This window comes from Ochotona curzoniae, unplaced genomic scaffold (assembly GCF_017591425.1).
Source record: "Ochotona curzoniae isolate NIBS_2020 unplaced genomic scaffold, NIBS_Ocur_1.0 contig_291, whole genome shotgun sequence".
NCBI lineage: Eukaryota > Metazoa > Chordata > Mammalia > Lagomorpha > Ochotonidae > Ochotona > Ochotona curzoniae.
In genome coordinates, this window is record NW_024465649.1 from 1,137,909 (window position 1) to 1,157,895 (window position 19,987).

The 19,987-nt window shown below is 37.7% G+C and overlaps 1 protein-coding gene across 5 annotated transcripts in view; it reads right to left on the reverse strand.

Moving 5' to 3' along the window:
- Positions 1–234: 234 nt before the first annotated feature.
- Positions 235–19,987, reverse strand: part of SGIP1 (SH3GL interacting endocytic adaptor 1) — a 190,890-nt gene continuing 171,137 nt past the window's right edge. For 3 of the 5 annotated variants that reach the window (XM_040978631.1, XM_040978629.1, XM_040978627.1), the window contains 6 exons: positions 15,391–15,546; positions 12,061–12,193; positions 5,265–5,467; positions 4,179–4,243; positions 3,232–3,396; positions 235–2,195 (listed from right to left, as the gene is read on the reverse strand). In XM_040978631.1, coding sequence (XP_040834565.1) covers positions 2,173–2,195; positions 3,232–3,396; positions 4,179–4,243; positions 5,265–5,467; positions 12,061–12,193; positions 15,391–15,546 — 745 coding nt within the window. In that variant the 3' untranslated portion in view covers positions 235–2,172. The remainder of the gene's footprint in view (positions 2,196–3,231; positions 3,397–4,178; positions 4,244–5,264; positions 5,468–12,060; positions 12,194–15,390; positions 15,547–19,987) is intronic. The other 2 variants (XM_040978628.1, XM_040978630.1) reach the window with 2 other exon arrangements.

The window sequence follows — 19,987 nt, forward strand, 5'->3', positions numbered from 1 at the left end:
TGAAGGGTCATGGGATTTCTTCATAGCTTCAAATTTAGTCTCTGGAAACATTTGAATAAAGGTAGAGATTAATATAATTTATCTTCTCAGTTACATTTTCACAATATCAATGGAACTATTCTTTGGGGAAAAAAAAGCTTTGCATTTCATTATTTAGTCCATATATATATTGTGTATATATATATATGTATGTATATATACAAAATAAAATATGAGCAAGACATGAGAACCAGTAACATTTACACATATTTAAATGCTTTATGTTAATTTTCTTTATTAACTTGTCTACTTAAAGACACATTTTTGTATTAGCATGCTGGGTTAATATCAATTTTTTGATAATTACTCTCCATTGGTTTTGGTGTTCTAAATTTCTCCATGTCTTGAGAGTTTTAAAATTTTGCACTTTCTACTTTAATCTCCAAATCAAATTGAGTATCTTTACTTAAAATGGTATACTAGTTTGTTAAAAATTTTTTTCAATGTTAGACAGCTATAGGCAAGTGATTAAGAGCTTGTTTCAATGGTAAGAATTCTTCTAGAATAAAACAGATATTTTTGAGCATTCTCTCAGTAGCAAGCACTGATCGAGGAGTACAAATATTTATTTAAAAATTTCCACTATAAACAATTATCAGTCATTTAATTTTAAAAATAAGACTTAAAAAAATTCAGATTCTAAAATTTAAAGGGGCTAAGGATTCTTTGTTAAGTCTGAATCGATAAAAAATGAAATTTAACAGCTAATGATAAACATAACAACTTAATGATTATACTTAATAGTATAATCTTGAATAGAAATTGGAATATATTCAAAATAAGTGCTATGATTTAAAGGAAGGCCATTTTTTCATATTTTAATGAGGGAACATTTAACAAGTTCTGTTTTAATTTCTGTATTGTGGAGACAGACTAACTGGTTTTTAGAGCATCTTGAAACAAGAAAATGACAGATTTTTGACAACTCTCCTTTTGATTCTCCAAGAATGGCAAAGTTGTACAGGTTTATATAATGGACCCTAATCATCCAAAAGGAAATTTATTGCACAATAATGTGAAGATAACTGCATTTATAAAGCTTATTTTTTTTTTCCTTTCTCAGTGACACAAATGATGATAATTAAAACTTTCTAGTTTTAAATAAGGGACTGAAATTTTGCTTCTGAGACGTGTAGTCTCAATGTGTTTATGCCTATGGGCTAAGAGGAAGACGTGAGAAGTCACCCCCATGCCGGGTGAGAGAGACCATCTATTCAGAGTAGTTGTGCAAAAGTCACTAGCCAGTTCAACTATGGAAAGTTTTGAAATCACGATTTTGGTTTTGTTTAACTGACTATTCAGCAGTTTCCACTCTGACAAAACTGTAGGGAGAGAGGGAAATAGTTAAGACTTCAACATCTCCTTTACTTTTGATTATAATTTAATATACTTAAACTTTAAATATGAATTGCTTTTCCTTTTTACACAAGTTATAAAAATAAGAGGCCCTGTTTACACAGTTGCATTTTTATGAAATTTGCAGTTTGAAAAAAAAGCTTTTTAAAAAGTGGTAATTAATGCTGTTCTTCGAATATGCTATAACCTTAGAATTATTTTTTGAAATAGTTTTCTGAATTTCACCCATTAAACATCTGAAGATAAAAGTTTTATTTAGCACTAGACTAAAACACACTAAGGACTGAAGAAATGTAAGTTTGCTTTTTCTTCTGTTTGCATATACATTTCTTTATATGTGGCACCCCCTTTATGACAGCTATCATTATTATATTTAAATTTTATATATTGACAAAATGCAATCTACCTCTGTAAGCATTGTGCCGTTCAACAGTACTGCTATTAAATTTACATACCACAGTTTAAATTACATCCTTTTCAGGAATGGTAAAATGCTAAAACTCAAAGATATAACTGCCTTACTGGAATGAGAGTACAATTTACAAATACAATAATTACATTTTAAAACCATTAACAATATTACACCTAGAAGTAAATACTGTAGGATTGGTCATCATGGTGTGTGTGAGGGAAACCATTGCTGAACACCACTGACTTCTGAGCTGGAAGATCCCAGGTGCAGGTCTTGGTTTCGTTTCATCAAACCAAAACGAAAACCTGTTTCTCACACAATAGTTCTTAATTATATAAATCCTTCAAATCTTGCATAAGATTTTATTAGTTATCTGCCAAGTATTTCCCTGAAAAAAAACACACACACACACACACACTCAACATATTAAATGGTTATCTGCAGGCCAATAATGTGAGTTACAGGAGTAACATTTGACTTCTTTCTGCTATATATTTAGGAGCCAACTATGCACACTTCAGGGGTGCAAACGAAGATTATTTTCAGTTTATAGATCAGGCAGCTGCCTTTTCGCATGCTAATAGGTCCATAATTCACAGAGACTTGAATTTTGTCTAGAATGTTCTGGCAGATTTGTTTTTAAGATTTGAAAATCCAACTTATTTTTTAGGAATGGTGTTCGTATAATTTATTTTCCAACATGGTTATTTTTTTGAGAGAGAAACAGAAAGATAATAATTACATCAGTACAGCTGGTATAAAACAGGGATTTATCCCGGTATAATACTCAAGCAATGTATCTGGAATCTCAATTCCTAGTTGAATAAAAAACAAACAAACAAACAGAAACAAGAAACAAAACAAAACAAAACAAAACCTTTCTTTTGCATGAGATTTTGCCCTATGGTTATGTTCGGCTCATGGGTAAACCGCTCCCATTCATAGCCTAGACTCCTCATGGTTGTTATTAAAGATCTTGGCTAAACCTGACAAATTGAAAAACTATGAAGTTCTACTTGAAAACAAAGAGTTTTCAAATGGGGGATAAATTTGAAGTTAAGCAGTGCTTATCTTGTCAACAATAAAGATAGGACTCATTCCATTAATCTCATCAAAATATGTATATACCATATTTGTCATATACAAATTCACCTGCACATGTATGTATAGTATGTGTGTATAGACAGGTGATGACTGGGTAACCCTAATAAGAAACAGCCAGAATAAGGAGCGAGAGCTTTCCTGATTCTTCGAGTTCATCATCCTTTTTTTTTTTTTTTACTTCATTCAGCAATCAGTTTGCTTTCTGACTGGGATGGGATTGAGAGTACGAGAAGAGAATGAGAAACCCAAAACCTATTTCTTCCAAGGGAGAAGTCATTAAGGCAGCATTTTCACAACTGAGGCTCATGATACCCACTCACCTGCAGCAAACCTCTTTTTGATGAGTGAAAACCGATATCCTGCTCCAACGAGTTCGATGTCACAGCCAGAAAGAGTGCTTCCTTCACTGGTGAATTGTACAACCAACGGGGAAGGTTTACTTGGGCCTTCAGATAGCTGAAATCTTGCCAATAAAGAACCCACCCCTAAAAAAGTACAGTTATAACAGTCAAGACAATATTCTGGATATGGTTTTGGAAACTTATTTTAACTTTCACATTTCCAATCGAATTTGCTAAGAAATGCAGTACATGTTTGGGTGGCAAAATGGTGGTGAGTAAAAGTTAACATGGAAGCTGCACCTAGCAAAACTACAATTTGGCAAGAAATTATAAAACATTTGCGCCATGCTGCTTGGAAGACAACATTTTCCAATAAGTGATGTTACTGTCAGGGAAAAGTGAAGGTATCCAATCAGGGAACACGGGATCTGAGGTGAATGAAAACACACCATCAGAAAATTTTTGGTTATTTATTTATTTGAAAGGTAGAGATATGGAGACAGAGACCTTTTTCATTTGACGATTTATGCCCCAAAATATCTGAACCAGCATGAACTAGATAAGCCCAAAGCTGGGAGCTGAGAACTTTATCTGGCTCTCCCATGTGGGTGGCAGGGACCCAAATACTTGAGCCATCACCTTCTGCCTTCCACAGTGTACCCGAGCAGAGAGCTGGCATTCACAGCAGGCAGGCCCTGGAATGCGGGCAACCCAAGCAGCCACTGGACCACTGTGCCAACTCCCATCCCACAGACATGTGTAGTAAGAACAGTTCTATGTCCAAGAGGTGGTCTATTTGATGTGGGGATCTTGGTAAAAACTAACACGTGCAAAAATATTCTGTTAGTGCTTTCTGTGTTTTGATTAAACATTGGCTAATAGAGTATTTCAGCTTTATATATTCAATACATCTGTGATTATATTACCTCCATTTTCTGATTTTTGAGAGATATCAGGAATTTTCCACAATATTCTTTGTTGTTCAGCATTCCTAAAGATAAATGAAGCAAAAGGGTTTTGCTTAATGGGGTGTCGTATTTTTTCTGCATAGTATTACTTTTTAAGTCTGAATCTTGAAACGTTACAATTTTTAAAATTGATGCACACATTTGTAAGTTCTCTTATCTCTTACTGTACTCAGCTATAGCACTGCAAGATAAACACTTAGAACACAATTCAGATTAAAGAACACATCTGTTGGAATAATAGATGTGAAGTATATAGTTCAGGAGTTAATTCAAGCGGCTGTCATTTGGCCGAAATTTTTTTTTTAATGTTCTGTTTTCTTACTTCTGGCAGTCATAGGAAAGAACAATGGAATGTTCTTTCTAGAACAAGTTCTTTGTAGTAAGTGCTGTTGCCATTATCTAGTCAGTTTTTAAACCTGTAACTTTTTAAATGTGCCTTTGAATAGTTCTGGAGCTAGAGAACAAAACGCTAGGATCCTCAGATTCCCTTGCACAGTTAGGCTCCTGGCTACAAAATAGTTTCCACTAACACATGCACAGTTTGAGACACAGAAAGCAGCGACCATTCTCCTGTTTTCTCAGGGGTTTTCCTTTAGCTAGCAGCTTTATAAGATGTGAGGATTACATGGGCAGGGATCTAGTGATTTTCCAATCTGAGAGTGTTGAGAAGCTGTGAGGAGGTGCCACTAGGAGTTTTCTGATTCTTGGATCAGAGTTGCATGGTGGATTCTTGAACTCCATGGTTCCAATAGAAGTCTTGTAAATTCTCTGCTTCCACTTTAGGTGGTAGAGGTAGCAACTGCCCTAGCAGGCAGTTTTGCAATATTCTGGGAAATGTTCTTGGTGGTCCAGTCTCAATCCTGTTCTCCTAGCCCTTTTACCACTGTGCAAGCATTGACATGCCATGTTACATCATTTTTCTACTAAAAACAGAGACAACCATTTCTGTTTCCTCTGCCAATACTTAACTTACAGGCCTGTGATTTCTTCCTACAGGAGGCACTAGTTCTTTGGTAAGCAGAAAAGGGACTGGTGATTGCTTACCAGACTGCTGGTGGGAGCACGGCCTGGAGTTTGGTTACTCCACCATCTATGGGGACCAGAAACTGTACGTTGTTGAGGGCCACTGCGGTTGTCATTGCATCCATGTTGTACTTGTAATCTATGCGCAGGTCAGTGCTTGCAGGCTCACATCGCCAGTTCACTGCCAGATTCAGAGGTGTGGATTGAATGCCCTGGGCTGACACCTTGCCAAATGATAGGAATGAGAAGGTTTAAGGCTCAGCTGTTAAACTGAAACAAAACCAAAAGCTTTATTTCTCTCCCACACAAAAGATTGTAGATGTCTGAATGCCATAATGTTTGTGCTGCTCACAAGTGAGCACTCGGTGAAGATCACCATGAAGGTGGCCATGTGGAGAAACCAACTCTGGCCCCAGCACACTATCAAACCCTGTATTCTCATCAGAAGTTCTCAACTTAGAAATGGCTCCTCCCCCTGGAAAAGTGCGTTTGGGGTGTATGAAGGCATGATTTTGATGTTCCAGTGTCTGGGGTATGTTATTGGTTTCCAGAAACTAAGAATTTATTGCTTTTTGAGTTTTGGATGATAACCAATGAAATACTATTGTGATTTTTATTTTCATTTCAATTGCTAGCTAGTGGTCTCATACATTTTTTCATCTATCTATTGGCAATTTGTATTTCATCCTTTGAAAATTACCTGTTCATGCCTTTTATCCATTTCTTAACTGTATCTTTGTTTTGTTAAATTTCTTGAGCTGTTTATAGATCCTGGATATTAGTCTGATATCAGTTGTATACTTTGCAAATCTTTTCTCACACTCTATTGATTGTCTCTTCACTTTGATAATGGATTTACAGTGCAGAAGAAGCTTCTTACCTTCATGTAATCCATTTGAAATTTTTTTGCTTTAATTACCTATGTTCCTAAGGATCTTTTTCCCAAGAATTATTTGTCTATCTCCTGCAGAGTTTCTCCAATATTTTTTCTTTAGTAATATGATGATATCAGGTCATAGAGGTAGATCCTCAATCCATTTTGAGTTGATTTTTGTGTAAGTTGTAAGGTAGGAAGGGGTCTTGTTCATTTCTGCACACATAGACCCAATTTTTCACAGCATCATTTGTTGAAGGGCCATTCTCACTGAATATATTTCAATTTACTTGTCAAAAATTAGTTGGGTGCAGATATGTGAAACGATTTTTGGGATTTGTATTCTGTTCCATTGATCTGCATATCTAATTATGTGCCAGTTTGAGGCTGTTTTAATTATAATTGCTCTATAATAAGTATTGAAGTCTATTATGATAGCTCTAGCTTTGTTTTTGACAGCCAGCTCATCTGGGGCTAGTAGGGGATGTTGAATGCCTCAGCAGAGGATGGAAAGCAGAACAGCTCGGACAATTCTTCTGGCCAACTACTGGAGCATATTCTTGGGTCTGTGGATGCATTAAGGGGAACTTTGTCAATCAATAGATCTTAGACACAGTCTTCTCAATTCTGGAGCAATGAAACCAACAACTTCTCGCAACTATCAAAACCATTCAAATAAAACCCTCAGAACACTCTTTCTCATACTAGGGTCTCTAAGGCCTCATCAAATGACTGCCCCTCAAACTCAGGTGCTAATGTAATGATAGCAAGGAACAGCCCACCTCTCCTCACCTGTGGACACAAGAGAAAAAAGATGGAAACATTTTCCCCACTCGGTTTTCTCCATATCTAATTCTCCACACCCTAATCAGAGGCCCACGTGGGTTTGTGTCCCTCTCAATTATGTAAACAAACAATATTAAAAATAAAATTAAACAAAAAGATTGCTTTAGCTCTTGCATCTCCTGTGTTTCCTTATTGAATTTTAGCATCTTCTTTTTCCCGAGATCTGAATGGAATATTGTAGGTATTTTGACTGGGATCGCATTGAATCAATAAACTGCTTTTGGTAATATAGACAGTTTGATATTAATTCTACCAATTCACAACAATAGAAAAGTTTTCAATGTTTTGGTGTTTTCTCCTATTTCTTTCCTTGATGATTTTAATTTTATCTTAGAGATCCCTCATAACTTTGGTTAAATTTATTCTAAGGCATTACAATTTTTTATGACTATAGTGAATGACCCTGATTTTACAAGTTCTTTTTTAGCCACAGTATAGAAATGCTATTCATTTTTGTGCATTGATTTTAAACCCTGTTATTTTATCAAACTCTCTTGTGAGTTCCAGTAGTCTCTTTTTAAAATTTGATTTTGTTTTAGTTTAGTTTAGTTTTCGTGATGCTATTCCATAGGCTCAGGGATTTCCCTTTCACCCTCCCTATTTTCCCTTCCCAACTGATTTTCTCTAAGGTTTTGTAATAGTATGGTTCTTCAACAACAGTCAAAAGTCCACCATTCTGTTATTTAAGTGGTACCTGACATTGTAGATATAAGCCATGGTGGAAAGTCCAGCATCCTATTGTCAAGATATACTTAACGGTTTTTCTGGGAGTCCGTATTTTATTCAGAAGTAGAGATGCATACTGCAATGTGGCTGCATGTCTCAGTATGCTAGTGCAATAGTCTGTTAGTGGAGACTTTTTGTTTTGCTATATAGAGAATTGTGTCATGTGCAACAAAGGATGGCTTAGCATTCTTCTTTTTAAATTTCTTTTTCTTGCCTAATGGCTCTGCATAAAAGTTCTAGAGCTGTGTTGAATATTAATAGCAAGAATGGGCATCCCGGCTGGTTCTGACTCTTAAAAGAAAATGCTTTCCAATCTACAGTAGCAAAGACATGGAAATAAAGTAGATGCCCATCCAAAGAAGAACGGATAAAGAATCTGTACATCTACAGCACGGAATACTACTTAGCCATTAAAAAGAATGAAATTCTACCATTTTCAACCAAATGGTCCCAACTGCAGACCATTATGCTCAGTGAAACAAGTCAATCCAAAAAACAGAAAAAGATAGCATATGTTCTCTCTGATATAAGGCAACCTTTATGCAAAATACAAGATCAACAGCCCTTTCAATGCTGTTTTTGCTTCATCTCAGGTGGTTTGATATTTTTGTTTTTATTTTCATTCATTCAAAAAAGTTTTTGTTTTTCTTATTAATTTCTTCATTGACTCATGGGTCACACAATAGCACTGTTTGCTTCAGGAAGGTCTTTGATTTTCTTTTTCATTTCTTCAGTAACACATTGGACATTCAGTAGCATGTTATTTAATTTTATGTTGTAAATTCTCTAATTTTTCTCTCTGCTGTTGATTTCATTTTATGGTTTTTCATTTAAGGGGATGTATAGTAACTGTGTAGTAGAAACTATCACAGAAGTGAAGATACAGTGCAATGTGCATCTCTACTTCCAAATCAGGGATGAATTCCCAGTGAAACTGTTGAATGTATCTTGACAATAGGATGCTGGATTCTCTACAGTTGTTCATGCCTGCAATATCAGAACACACTTAAACAGCAGAATGATGGATTTATGACTGATTGTGAAGGACTATACTATTATAGTGACACGGGGGAAATCAGTAGTGGGGAGGCAGTGGAGATTTAGACAGGGAGTAAGGGGAAATATGGAACCTGTGAAATTATATCATGGAATAATAAAATAAATAAATAAATTTTAAAAGGATGTAGGACAAAAAAAAAGTACTTCTAACTTTCCTCCACCCAATATGAGGCTGCTATTCCTTTTTTTCATAAATTTCTTTAAGTTATGAAATTTTCATTCTATATCCAACTAGCATAAAGCTTTTTCTTTTTAAATCATGAAACGATGCTGCATTTTTATCAGATGCTTTCTTTCTGTGCATCCATTGAGGTATCATGGTTTCTTTGTTCAGCTTGCTAATGTAACATGTCATGTTTATTTATTTGTGTCTGTTGAACCATCCCTGCATACCAGGGATAAATCCCACTTGATGTTGGGGAATGAGCTTCCTGATACTTTGTTAGATTTGATCAGCTAGTATTTAATTAAGGATTTTTGCATCTATGTTAATCAAGGTCATAGTTGTATCTTTTTGTGTGTGTTTGGGATTAACATGCTGATGGGCTCATAGGATGAGTTTGAGAGGATTTCCTCCCTTTTACTTATTTCCTATATTTGAGCAGATTTGTAATTAGTTTCTTCCACTTTCAGTTTATGTGTATCTTTGTTGATAAATGTATTTCCTGTAGGCTGCAAATAGATGCATCTTGTTTTGCATTGTTTCAGGATGGTGGGTAACATTCTCTATTTCCGTGTGTAGCAGTTCCTCAAGCACCATTTATAAGATTGGATGGGTGGTGATAAAATTCTTTTAAGATTCTGTTTAAATTGGAAAGTATTTCACTTTCATTTATAATTGAGATCTTTGCTAGATACAATATTCTGTATTGGCAGTTTCTTTTATCGCCTGGAGTATGTCCTCCCTTATAGGGTTACTGATGACAAATTAGTTATTATTCTAATTCGGGACCTTCTGAAGTTAACATGCCATTTACCTTTTGCATGTTTTAGAGTCTTTATATTTTACAGTTGAAAGTTTGACTAGAATGTGTCATGGTGAAGATTATTTCTGAACCTGCCTGTTAGGAGTTCTATTGCTTCCTGTACTTGGATATTCCTTTCTCCACATTAGAGAAGTTTTCTGATTTTTTTTTTTTTTTTGGCTGCATAGTCCGTCTAATCTGTGATTTCTTTCTGCACCATCAGGAACTCTTAAAATATGTATGTTTGGTCACTTGATGGTATCACAAATCTTTTTGGTTTTTTAAAAATTTTTTGCTTTTATTTTTTTTAAGACTGATATATTGTCAAGGATTTGTTTTCTAACCCTATAGTTTATTTTTCTTTGTAAATGTTTTTTCTTTTTACCGGAAGGGCAAATTCACAGCGAGAAGGAAACAGAGAGAGGAATATCTTCTATCTGTTGGTTCACTCTTCCAGGTGGCTGCAATGGTCTGAGTTGAGCCGATCTGAAGTCAGGAGTCAGGAGCCAGGAGCTTCCTACAAGTTCATCATGCAGGAATAGGGTCCCAAGGTTTTGGCCCATTCTCCACAGCATTCCCAGACCACTAACAGGGAGCTGGATGGGAAGTAGAGAAGCTGGGATATGAACTGTTGCCCATATCGGATCCTGGTGCAGCAAGGTGAGGATTTAGCTGCTAGGCTATCATACCCGTCCCTCTATAGTCATTCTTTTGTCTCACCAACCCTGTTGTTGATTTTTATTACTGCATTTTCAATTTTGCATGTAGAATTATTTATTTCTAATATTTCTGTTTGATTTTTCTAAAACAATCTCAATCTCTTTGCAATTTTTTTCATCCATATCCTGTATGGATTTCTTTATCTCAATTATCTTTATTTCAGTGTTCTTTTGAATAATTCTGTGATTATCCTTCCATTTTTCTGAGGTATCTCACCAATCGCTTTGTCTTCATATTCAAATATTGAAGAATCATTGTGCTCCAATGTCTTTTCTTCCTTCCTTCCTTCCTTCCTTCCTTCCTTCCTTCCTTCCTTCCTTCCTTCCTTCCTTCCTTTCTTCCTTCCTCTCTCCCCCCCCCTTCCTTCCTTCCTTCTGTATTCCTGCATTTATTTTTAGGCATTTTTGGAAATACTTGTTTGTTTCCTCCTCTCAGGACTTTTATCTTTGATCTTTGATTTGATGCAGTGACTGCTCCTTCAGTGTGTGCTGAGTACGGCCAGTATACTCTCTTCCTTGTCTGAGTATGGGGTCAGAGTCCAGGGTGACACCCAAGTTGGGTGTGGTGGGTTTCCTCTTTTGTCAGCAAGGGGGAGATAAAGAGTATTGCTGTTAGCATAATCACAGCCTCATGACTTGACTTTCAGGGTGATCTAAACACAGGTTAGCCTGGGTTCCAGATAATGTCAGCTACTTATTAATGCTCTGCCTGGCATCTTGCTGCTCAGAGTCTCTAGATGGGTAGGGATGTATGCTTGCCTGCAAGTTCTACATGCATACACAGCCCTCTTCTAGGCCACTGGCTCAGATTCAAAGTTGCTTCAATAAAATCATCTGATCGTGAGGACGTACATTAAGCCTGGCACATTCTACAGCTTTAGCAGCTGATATAGCCTTTGCTGATCCTGGTGTGCTAGTCTTTTGCAGCTGATCTCTTCAAAATCATGCCTTCTCCTAGCTGGCCTGGGTGCTCCGTGGGGGATGGAAGAAAGAAGTGTACCTTTCCACCGCAATGATCTATTAGAACACTTCCCCCAGCCTTGGCTGCAGTCTGAGCCCGAAGTCAGTGTGGGCAATGAGATTCTATGTAAGGCAAGGACACCAGTGACTGGCTGCGGCAATCTGCTCCATTTCTCTCGAGACAGGCCATTTTCTTCTGTTCCTGGTATGTGGTGTCCCTGCCTACTGCTGTGTGATTATGCTGTTCACATTTCTCTGCGATGTCTCTGCTTTCTGCAGTATTTCCCCGGCAAATTTCTGTCCAACTCCTCCCTGGGAATGCACTTCTGCCTTGGTTTAGCTAGCTTCACCTACTCAAAATCATGGCATTTCCCTATTCAGCCATCTGGCCCACCTGTCCCTAATTGTTTAACAAATTATCTTACTTAAATTTTTAAAATAATTTTTCAGTTCCATAGGTTCAGGGACTGATTTTAAACTAATAAGGATATGTGTAAATATTTTTGTCACTAGTTCCCAACTGGTCTCTTAGAGCTTCCATTTTCAGTTTGCACATTATAGCTTTTAAATAATGTTAAAAGAAATACTAATTTTTATCAACTTTAATGTTAGATATTTAAAAGATTCATTGATACTGTGACACATCTTGACTAAATAAAGAGGCTTACCTGATATTTGAGCATGTCCACATTATAATATGTAGCCTGGGGTTTTTGTTCAGATACTTTCTTTAAGTGAGTCATCAAATTTGGCATATTTACCCAGAATTCCTTGGTATTGGCATCGCTTTGTGTGTTATCACTATTCAATTGGGAAGAAAAAAATGATTGAGAAGCATAACTAATACAAACTATGTAATCATCTAAGCAAATTTCTATCCGATTTCTGTATCCATCTTGATAATTTTCAAGAATTATACTATTAACAGTAATGTGATTTTAGTACATAGGAAATTCTGGATGGTATTATGTGAATGGATTCATATCTATTAGGGTCTATAAAAATTCTTTCAATAATGGTACATGAGAGAATTACCGTGTGTAAACATGAGAGATATCAAAGACTTGACTTGGCCACGACGGCCCTTTAAGGCCCTGAATAGCTTGTACAGGACTAGAGGCCATCCATCACTGCCTTAGCCCAATTGTTGAATATTGAGGGTATATAAGGTCCAGATTAATGGGATTTTTTAATTTATGTTTCTTGGTTTGTGGAAAATCATAATTAAAGGATCTATGTGATGCTTTGCCAAGCAAAATAATTTTTAACAGATTTATTTATTTATTTATTTGGGGGAGCCAAGAGCTTCTTCTGGATCTTCCATGGGGTAGCAGGGACCCCGAACACTTGGGCCACTATCTGCTGCTTTCCCAGGCCTTTAGCAGGGAATTGGATTAGAAGTGGAGCAGCCAGGACATGAATCCATACTCATCTACGATGCTAGTACATCACAGTGTCATTCCTCCAAACTAAGAAATTTTAAAAATATTTATTTATTTGAAAGCAAAGTGATACACAGAGAGAGGGATACACACAGAGACACAGGTATCTTTCATTGGCTGGCACTCCCCAAATGACCTTAGCAGCCAGATGAACTCAAGCTGAACTCATGAGCCAAGATATCTATCCTGGTCTCCCACGTGGATGATAGGGTTCTATATACTTGGGCCATACTCCATTGTCTTCCCAGGAACATTATCAGGAAGCCAGATTGGAAGTGGAGATGCTGGGACTTGGACAGGCAGTGATTTAACCCATGGTACTACAAAGCTAGTTGTAAGCAAAAGTGTTTTGTGTGATTCAATTACCCAAACCCATATATTATGCCACTTACAGAGTTCCTCGCACAGTGTAATTGCCGAAATATGTAACAAAAGATGTAATTATTACGTCTATAATATTCACAATTGGTAAGACATTGGCAAATAATGCTTAAATTTACATGCAAGAACCTTGAATATAGAATTAACAGGCTCAGCATGTCCATCAAAATCACAAAGGGAGGCCTTAATAAGAATTTGCTGATTTCTAATCTTGGTCAATGCATTTTTATTTTTCATCTTATTGGGTGATAATTTCCTTTTATACTTTTTAAAAAAGATTTATTTATTTTTATTGGAAATGTGGATACACAGAGAGGAGGAGAGACAGAGAGGAAGATCTTCCATTCAACAGTTCACTCCCCAAGTGGCCGCAATGGCTGGAGCTGAGCCAATCCAAAGCCAGGAGCCAGGAGTCAGAGCCATCTCCTGGTCTCCACACACAGGTTCAGGGCCCCAAGGATTTGGGCTGTCCTTGACTGCTTTCCCAGGCCACCAGCAGGGAGCTGGATGGGAAGCCGGGCCGCTGGGATTAGAACCAGCGCCCATACTGGAGTGCTAGTTCAAATCTGTGCTGCTCTGCTTCTCATGTATTTCCCTGCTAATTACCCTGGAAAGGCAGCAGAGGATGTTCCAAGGATTTGGATTACCAATCACAGTGAAACCTGAGTGGTGTTCTTGGCTCTGATTTTTGGCTTGACCAAGTCCTGACCATTGTGACCATCTGGGGACTGAGCCAGTGGATTTTGGATATCCGCCCCCTGCTCTGTTTCTCCCTTTCTTTTTGTCATTTTGCCTTTTGGATAAATTAAAAAAACCTTTAAAAAAATGTCTAGATAGTCATAAAATGAGTGAGAGTATTGGTGACCAGATTCCAAATGACAACAAGCTTCACTTATTTTTACATAGATGTTGGCTTGGTTAAATTCTTTATTATTGAGGTTTTCATTTATTCGATTAGTATTTTTACTACTGCTACTACGACATCGTTTAGCTTGGTTGGTGGGTGGCTGATGTGTTGTACATTGGGCTAGTCAGTGGAGGCAGAGTTGAACTGAGGTCTAAAGATCAGGAAGAGTCAGAACAACAGGCCTAAAGACCTGAAGACCTGAAGAGGGAAGCCCTGCTGAACCAGGTTCTGAGATTGACAGGTGTGGTTGCAGCTGCAGGCCTCTGAGGCAGGGCTAGGAGAGATGAGAACAGAGAGACAAGTGGAGTAGAGGACTCAGGCTCCCAGAAGCAATGGTAATGCCTTCAGATTCTCAGACAAGGTAAATATGGGCACACTAGAAGATTATGAGCAAAGGCAATCTCATTTACCTGGTCACATGGTTGTAAATACAATGGAACAAGGCAAGATTGGATTCAGAGGACAGAGAAAAGGGAAGCAGATGCAATGGAAACACAGACCAACGAGTTGCATGAAAGGCAAAATATGAATACTTAGAAAAATTTCTGGCAGGGTATAGGCATTTGGTGATGGAGAGGGAGATGTCAAAAATGATTCCTTGAGTCTCATCCACTGCGAGCAATTAACCAGCTATCATTTGCTCTTTAGTAGCTTGCATGTATGTGCATGTTTGTGTGACTGCATGTGTGTGTGTACGCACAAGACATTATATTCAGCCTCAATCATTAGAAAATGTGAGAGTGTGTTTATGTAAACAAATTCACCTAAGCTTTTTTGATGACATGCATGCAACATTCTTTCCAATTACCATTACAATGAGACTATATGTTTTTCACATTTTCAACCTGATACTAAGTAACTTATTGTTCAAATCTCATTTGATTTATAATGACACCGATAAAGCATAAATATTTGGCTCTGATATTGGTGTCATGGTCAGCATCTTCCTCCATTGTCCACTGTTAATAACAGAAGATCTACACACTGTCACTTACACAGATTTTATTAACGTAAACAACCTAAGTATGGTTGTTAAAATACATGTGACTACAATTAACCTAACAGTAGTTAGACATAGATAAAGACATATGCAGTTACATATAAATAGCATCACCCACAGAAAACTTGGACAGCTGATGAAAGCTCTGTGTTTGAACCCATAGGTATAACCCAGTATTGATATATTTTCCACATTGGTACTATCTAGGTAAGCTTATTAGTCATTTAAAAACAAAGAGGTAATAAAAAGTTGGGCAAAGCATATTTACCAGCAGAGAAGTTGGGGATTTGGCAGGACATGTTCTAACCTGCTGAAGTTTACCACCCGAAAGGTCAGAGCTGCTGGGGACGGGTTGTTGGCGAAGTGTCTGGTGATGCCGGCAGGGAAGGACAGCACCATCTCTCCAGTTATCTTAACGATACACCTGCACAAAACACAGGACAACAAAGAGAGGAAACAAACTGAGGTCAATGTGCTACACATTAGAACGGTTGAGAAACGGACAGATTTATGCTCGATTGTCCCTGGTAGCAGTGATGAAAAGCTAGCTGGTAACATTCCATTCCCATTTAAACTTATCTGAGAACTCAATTGTTTAACATTTATCTGAAAGAAAATGTAGCTTTTTCACGGCACATGTTTGGAGTTGTAAGGAATGTGCAACTTTCTCCTGCAGTGAAGTCCAAAGAATCACCTCATAAACAGTTATTCACTCTCATGGTATAACCTGAGCAGTGTATTTGAAGATATTAAATTTGTGCAATGCTATCACAACATACTTGAACGCGTGTTAGATTCTTGAATAGCATGAATAATACCTTGAGTGTGGCTTTTTAAAACTCACGAGAAACTTCTTTCTTCTTGCTTAGCTGGTTATTTTATTAACAGTTTGGTGAAAATTATAAAATCAGTCATTCTATTTCATTTCTAATGAAAACAACAGGATGGTACTTCGTAGCAAAAAATTTAACAAGGATTTATATAGTTATAATTGGTGTCCCTGAAGCTACATTTATAAAATGTATAAAATTCCATAAGATTATGTGATGTGAAATATAAGCAGACAGTGAACATTTTTATAGTCTTTAAAAGTTTTATTCATGCTTTGTAGCATGTCTGCTTTGCTATCTTTCATATTCTTTTTTTTAATTATTATCATTTTATGATACAGTTGCATGGATCATGGAATTTTCCTTATCCCCTCCCCAATTCCCTTCCCCATCTCTGAGTTCCCCTATATCATTACTATAGTCTAGTTCTTGATACACAATCATATGTCCATCATTGTGGGCATGAACAATGGCACAGAGTCCAGCATCCTATTGTCAAGATATAGTTAACAGTGTTACTGGGAGTCCATCTTTGGTCTGGAAGTAGAGATGCATACTGCATAATATCCTCATATCTGGATATGATAGTCTCCATTACACAGTTACTATATATCCCCTTAAATGAAAAGCCACAATACAACATCAACAACAGGAAGAAAATTTATAATGCCATGAAGTTAAATAACATGCTATTGAATGACTAATGTGTCACTGAAGATAGAATATCAAGGACCTTCTTGAAGAAATGTTAATGTATGATCTATGAGTCATTTAAAAATTTAATCAGAAGAAAGTGTTTTGAAGAGATGAAAACAACACAAAAAAATCCATGAGATATAGTTTTCACTGATCTTTGTTGGTGACATATGTCTCCTGTAGGCAACAAATAGATGGGTTTTGTTTTTAATCCAGCCTACTAATCTATGGCATTTGTTTGATGAGCTTAGGCCATTCATATTCAGGGTTAATACAAATAGGAGGTAATCTGGCCTGTCATTTTAGCAATGGGTTGTTCACTGATTTAGTCTTCTGTTGTCTTTTTACTGGGATGTCCTTCATATTTGCCTTTAGTTTTGTTGGGTGCTATTCCTCTTCTCTGTCAAAAGAACATCTTTAAGCATCACATGTAGGGCAGGTTTGGAAGAGGCATATTCTTTTAACTTTACTTTGGAAGAATTCTATTTCATTTTCAAAGACAAAGAAAAGTTTTGTTGCATATGTTATCCTGGGCCGACAATTTTTTTGCTTTTAGAATCTGGAATATGTTGTTCCATTCTCTTTTTGCCTGTGAGTTTACTTGGTATTCCTTTATATGTCAGTTGATTTTTTTCACATGCACATTTCAGGACCTTTTCCTTATGCTGGATTGAAGAGAGCTTGATTATCATGTGTCATGGTGAAGATCGCTTTTGGTCAAGCCTGTTGGGAGTTCTGTGACCCTCCTGGATGTTGTTTCCCAATTCTTTCTCTAGATTAGGGAAATTTTCCCTTATTATTTTATTAAATACATTTCTAAACCCAGCTTCTCTTTCTGCACCTTCTGCCAACTCCCATAACTCTTATGTTTGGCCTTTTAATAGTGTCTTTCAATTCTTGTATACTTTTTTTGACCTGATCCAGCCCTGCTTTCAGCTTTTGTTTATTTTGCCCTGGTGACAGGAAATATCTTCCAATCCTGAGATTCTTTCTTCTGCCGTTTTCATTCTACTTTGGAGACTCTTCACTGTACTCTAATTTGCTCTACTGTTTTCTTCATTTCTGATATATCAGCATTCATTTGATTCATTTTCAGTGTGACATTTTCCTTAAATTCCTTGAATGCCTGCTTTACATGCTCCTCATTGTTGACAAGAAGTTTTATAATAAGTGTTTTGAATTCTGTATCCCCCATTTTCTTGATGTCTTCCTCAGTGAACTCTGAGGTTGGCAAAGAGTTTTGCTCCTTTGCAGGAGAGTCTTCAGTAATATTCATTGTGCCTGTGTCTCTTCTTTTGCTCTTGGTCATTGTACTTCTGGTTAGCAGATTCTTCTCCTTGGGGCACACCGTATAACCCACAAGTCTACAGTTTGATTTTACTTATTACAGTTAGTCCATGGCTCTTTGTTTGCAGTCAGTTGTACCACGCCCTCCAAGGAGTTCCAGGTCTGGGTTCTTATGTTAGATTTCCACAAAGAACTCTGTAGCCCCAACTCCTGGCTCACCAGTCTCTACCTCCTGTGATTCTGTGTGGAGGCTGCACCATTGTCTGTACAACCTTTTTCCCACTTCTGGTTGGAGTAGATCCCAGGATTAGGGAGACCCAGGTGTCCTATATAGCTAGGTTTTTGTTGGTGCTGATCTTGCCAGAGCCTGTTGGCTGTTAGGTCTGAGGGCCACATGGACCTATTTTGACCTGTACAATGCCATAGTTGGTATTATTTTCCTGTGGGAAATGCACTGTGCATGTGCACATGCAATGCACTGTGCATGTGCAGCTCACTGTTGTCCCCTACTGCCTTAAATTCTTTGACACACTGTACAAAATGGCACCTGCTGTGCCACGACTAGAGTTCTTGATCTGCTGGCCATCAGATCTGAGGGCTACCTGCACCTCCTTTGGGTAGAACCTGTAAGATGCCATGTTGTTGCAGTTCACTGAATCAGAAATGAATTCACTCCCAGCTCTGTGCATGCTCTATAGCCCTTGCCTCCTTAAACAAAATGATGCCCAATACGGCTCTAGGAGGCAGACTGGGCTATGAAATCCACCCTGCTCCTGCACTGCCTGTCTGGGATCTGCTGCTCCATCTCTGCTCCTGGTCAAATCAAACAGACCAGCAGGACGGGCAGTTCTTTGTCTGGGTTCACTACTTGAGCTCCCAGTAAATGTCCTTCCCACCTGGTTGCTGGTGGAGTTCTGGCTGCCGTGGAGTTCAGATCATTGTTTGCTGAATGCCACTGGGGTATCAGTAATTGCAACACCACACCATTGTGTCTGCTACTTTCATGTGTCTGTCAGTCTCCAGGTGCCCCTCTGCTGTCATTCTGTTCTTTTCTATTTCCTGGAATGTGCCCTCTCTGCTTCATACTGGCTAAATTTCTCCATCTGGTTAAACGTGTCCTTATCCTATTCTGCCATCTTGATTCACTCATACTCTTTATTTCTTTGTCCGAGGCAATTGATGATATTCTCTCTGCCACATTACATTAATTATTAAATTACAGCTATATGGGGGTGTCTTGCCTCTGTTTTGGGGAGTCAGGCTTCTTTCATTTTAGGTGTTTATTTTTAAATCCTTCCATGCAATAGTATATAACAGCTCATTCCTTTCTGTTGTCATGTTTCACCTAGGGTAGGAGTTTGGAGAAGCAGTTTAGGACAGCTTGGGATGCCCATAGCCCACACCGCAGTGCCTGGGATCTGCTCCCACCTCCTCCCACCTCTCTTTATGTCCGGTGTTCTGCGAATGTGCACTTCGGGAAGGCAGCAAGTGATTGAGCATTTACTCAAATCCCTCCTACCCGCATGGGAGACTCACACTGAGCTCCAGGTTTCTGGCTCTGCCCTTCCCTGGCCATGGTGATTTCCAGCACTTCGGGAGGGCTCTGTACATACCTTCTCTCTCCCTCTGTCTTTCAAAATGAACAAAAACCAATTTGCAAATTTAAAATACATTCACCTGCTGAGAATATTTTAAGTCCTTTGTATGTTTTTGCCTTTAGCAAGTAAATGTGTAATGAGTATGTATACACACATAAGTACAGTCATGTAAGCACACAGGTGTGGGAGTACTGGATCACACTGAAGTAACTTCTAAGAAAACTGTCCAACCATTTCCTAAACTGAAGAATACAGCTTCTATAACAATGTCAAATCTCTCCGCCTTTACCGACACTCAGTGGAATCTGCCCCTTTAATTTTAGTCATTCTAACAGGTAACAGCAACATTTCATTGTTTTAATTTTGTGTTTCTGAAATGGCTAATGATCTTCAACATATTTTCCTGTGCTTATTTGTCACTTGTCTACTTTTTAGGGAAACTGAGAGGATTAAT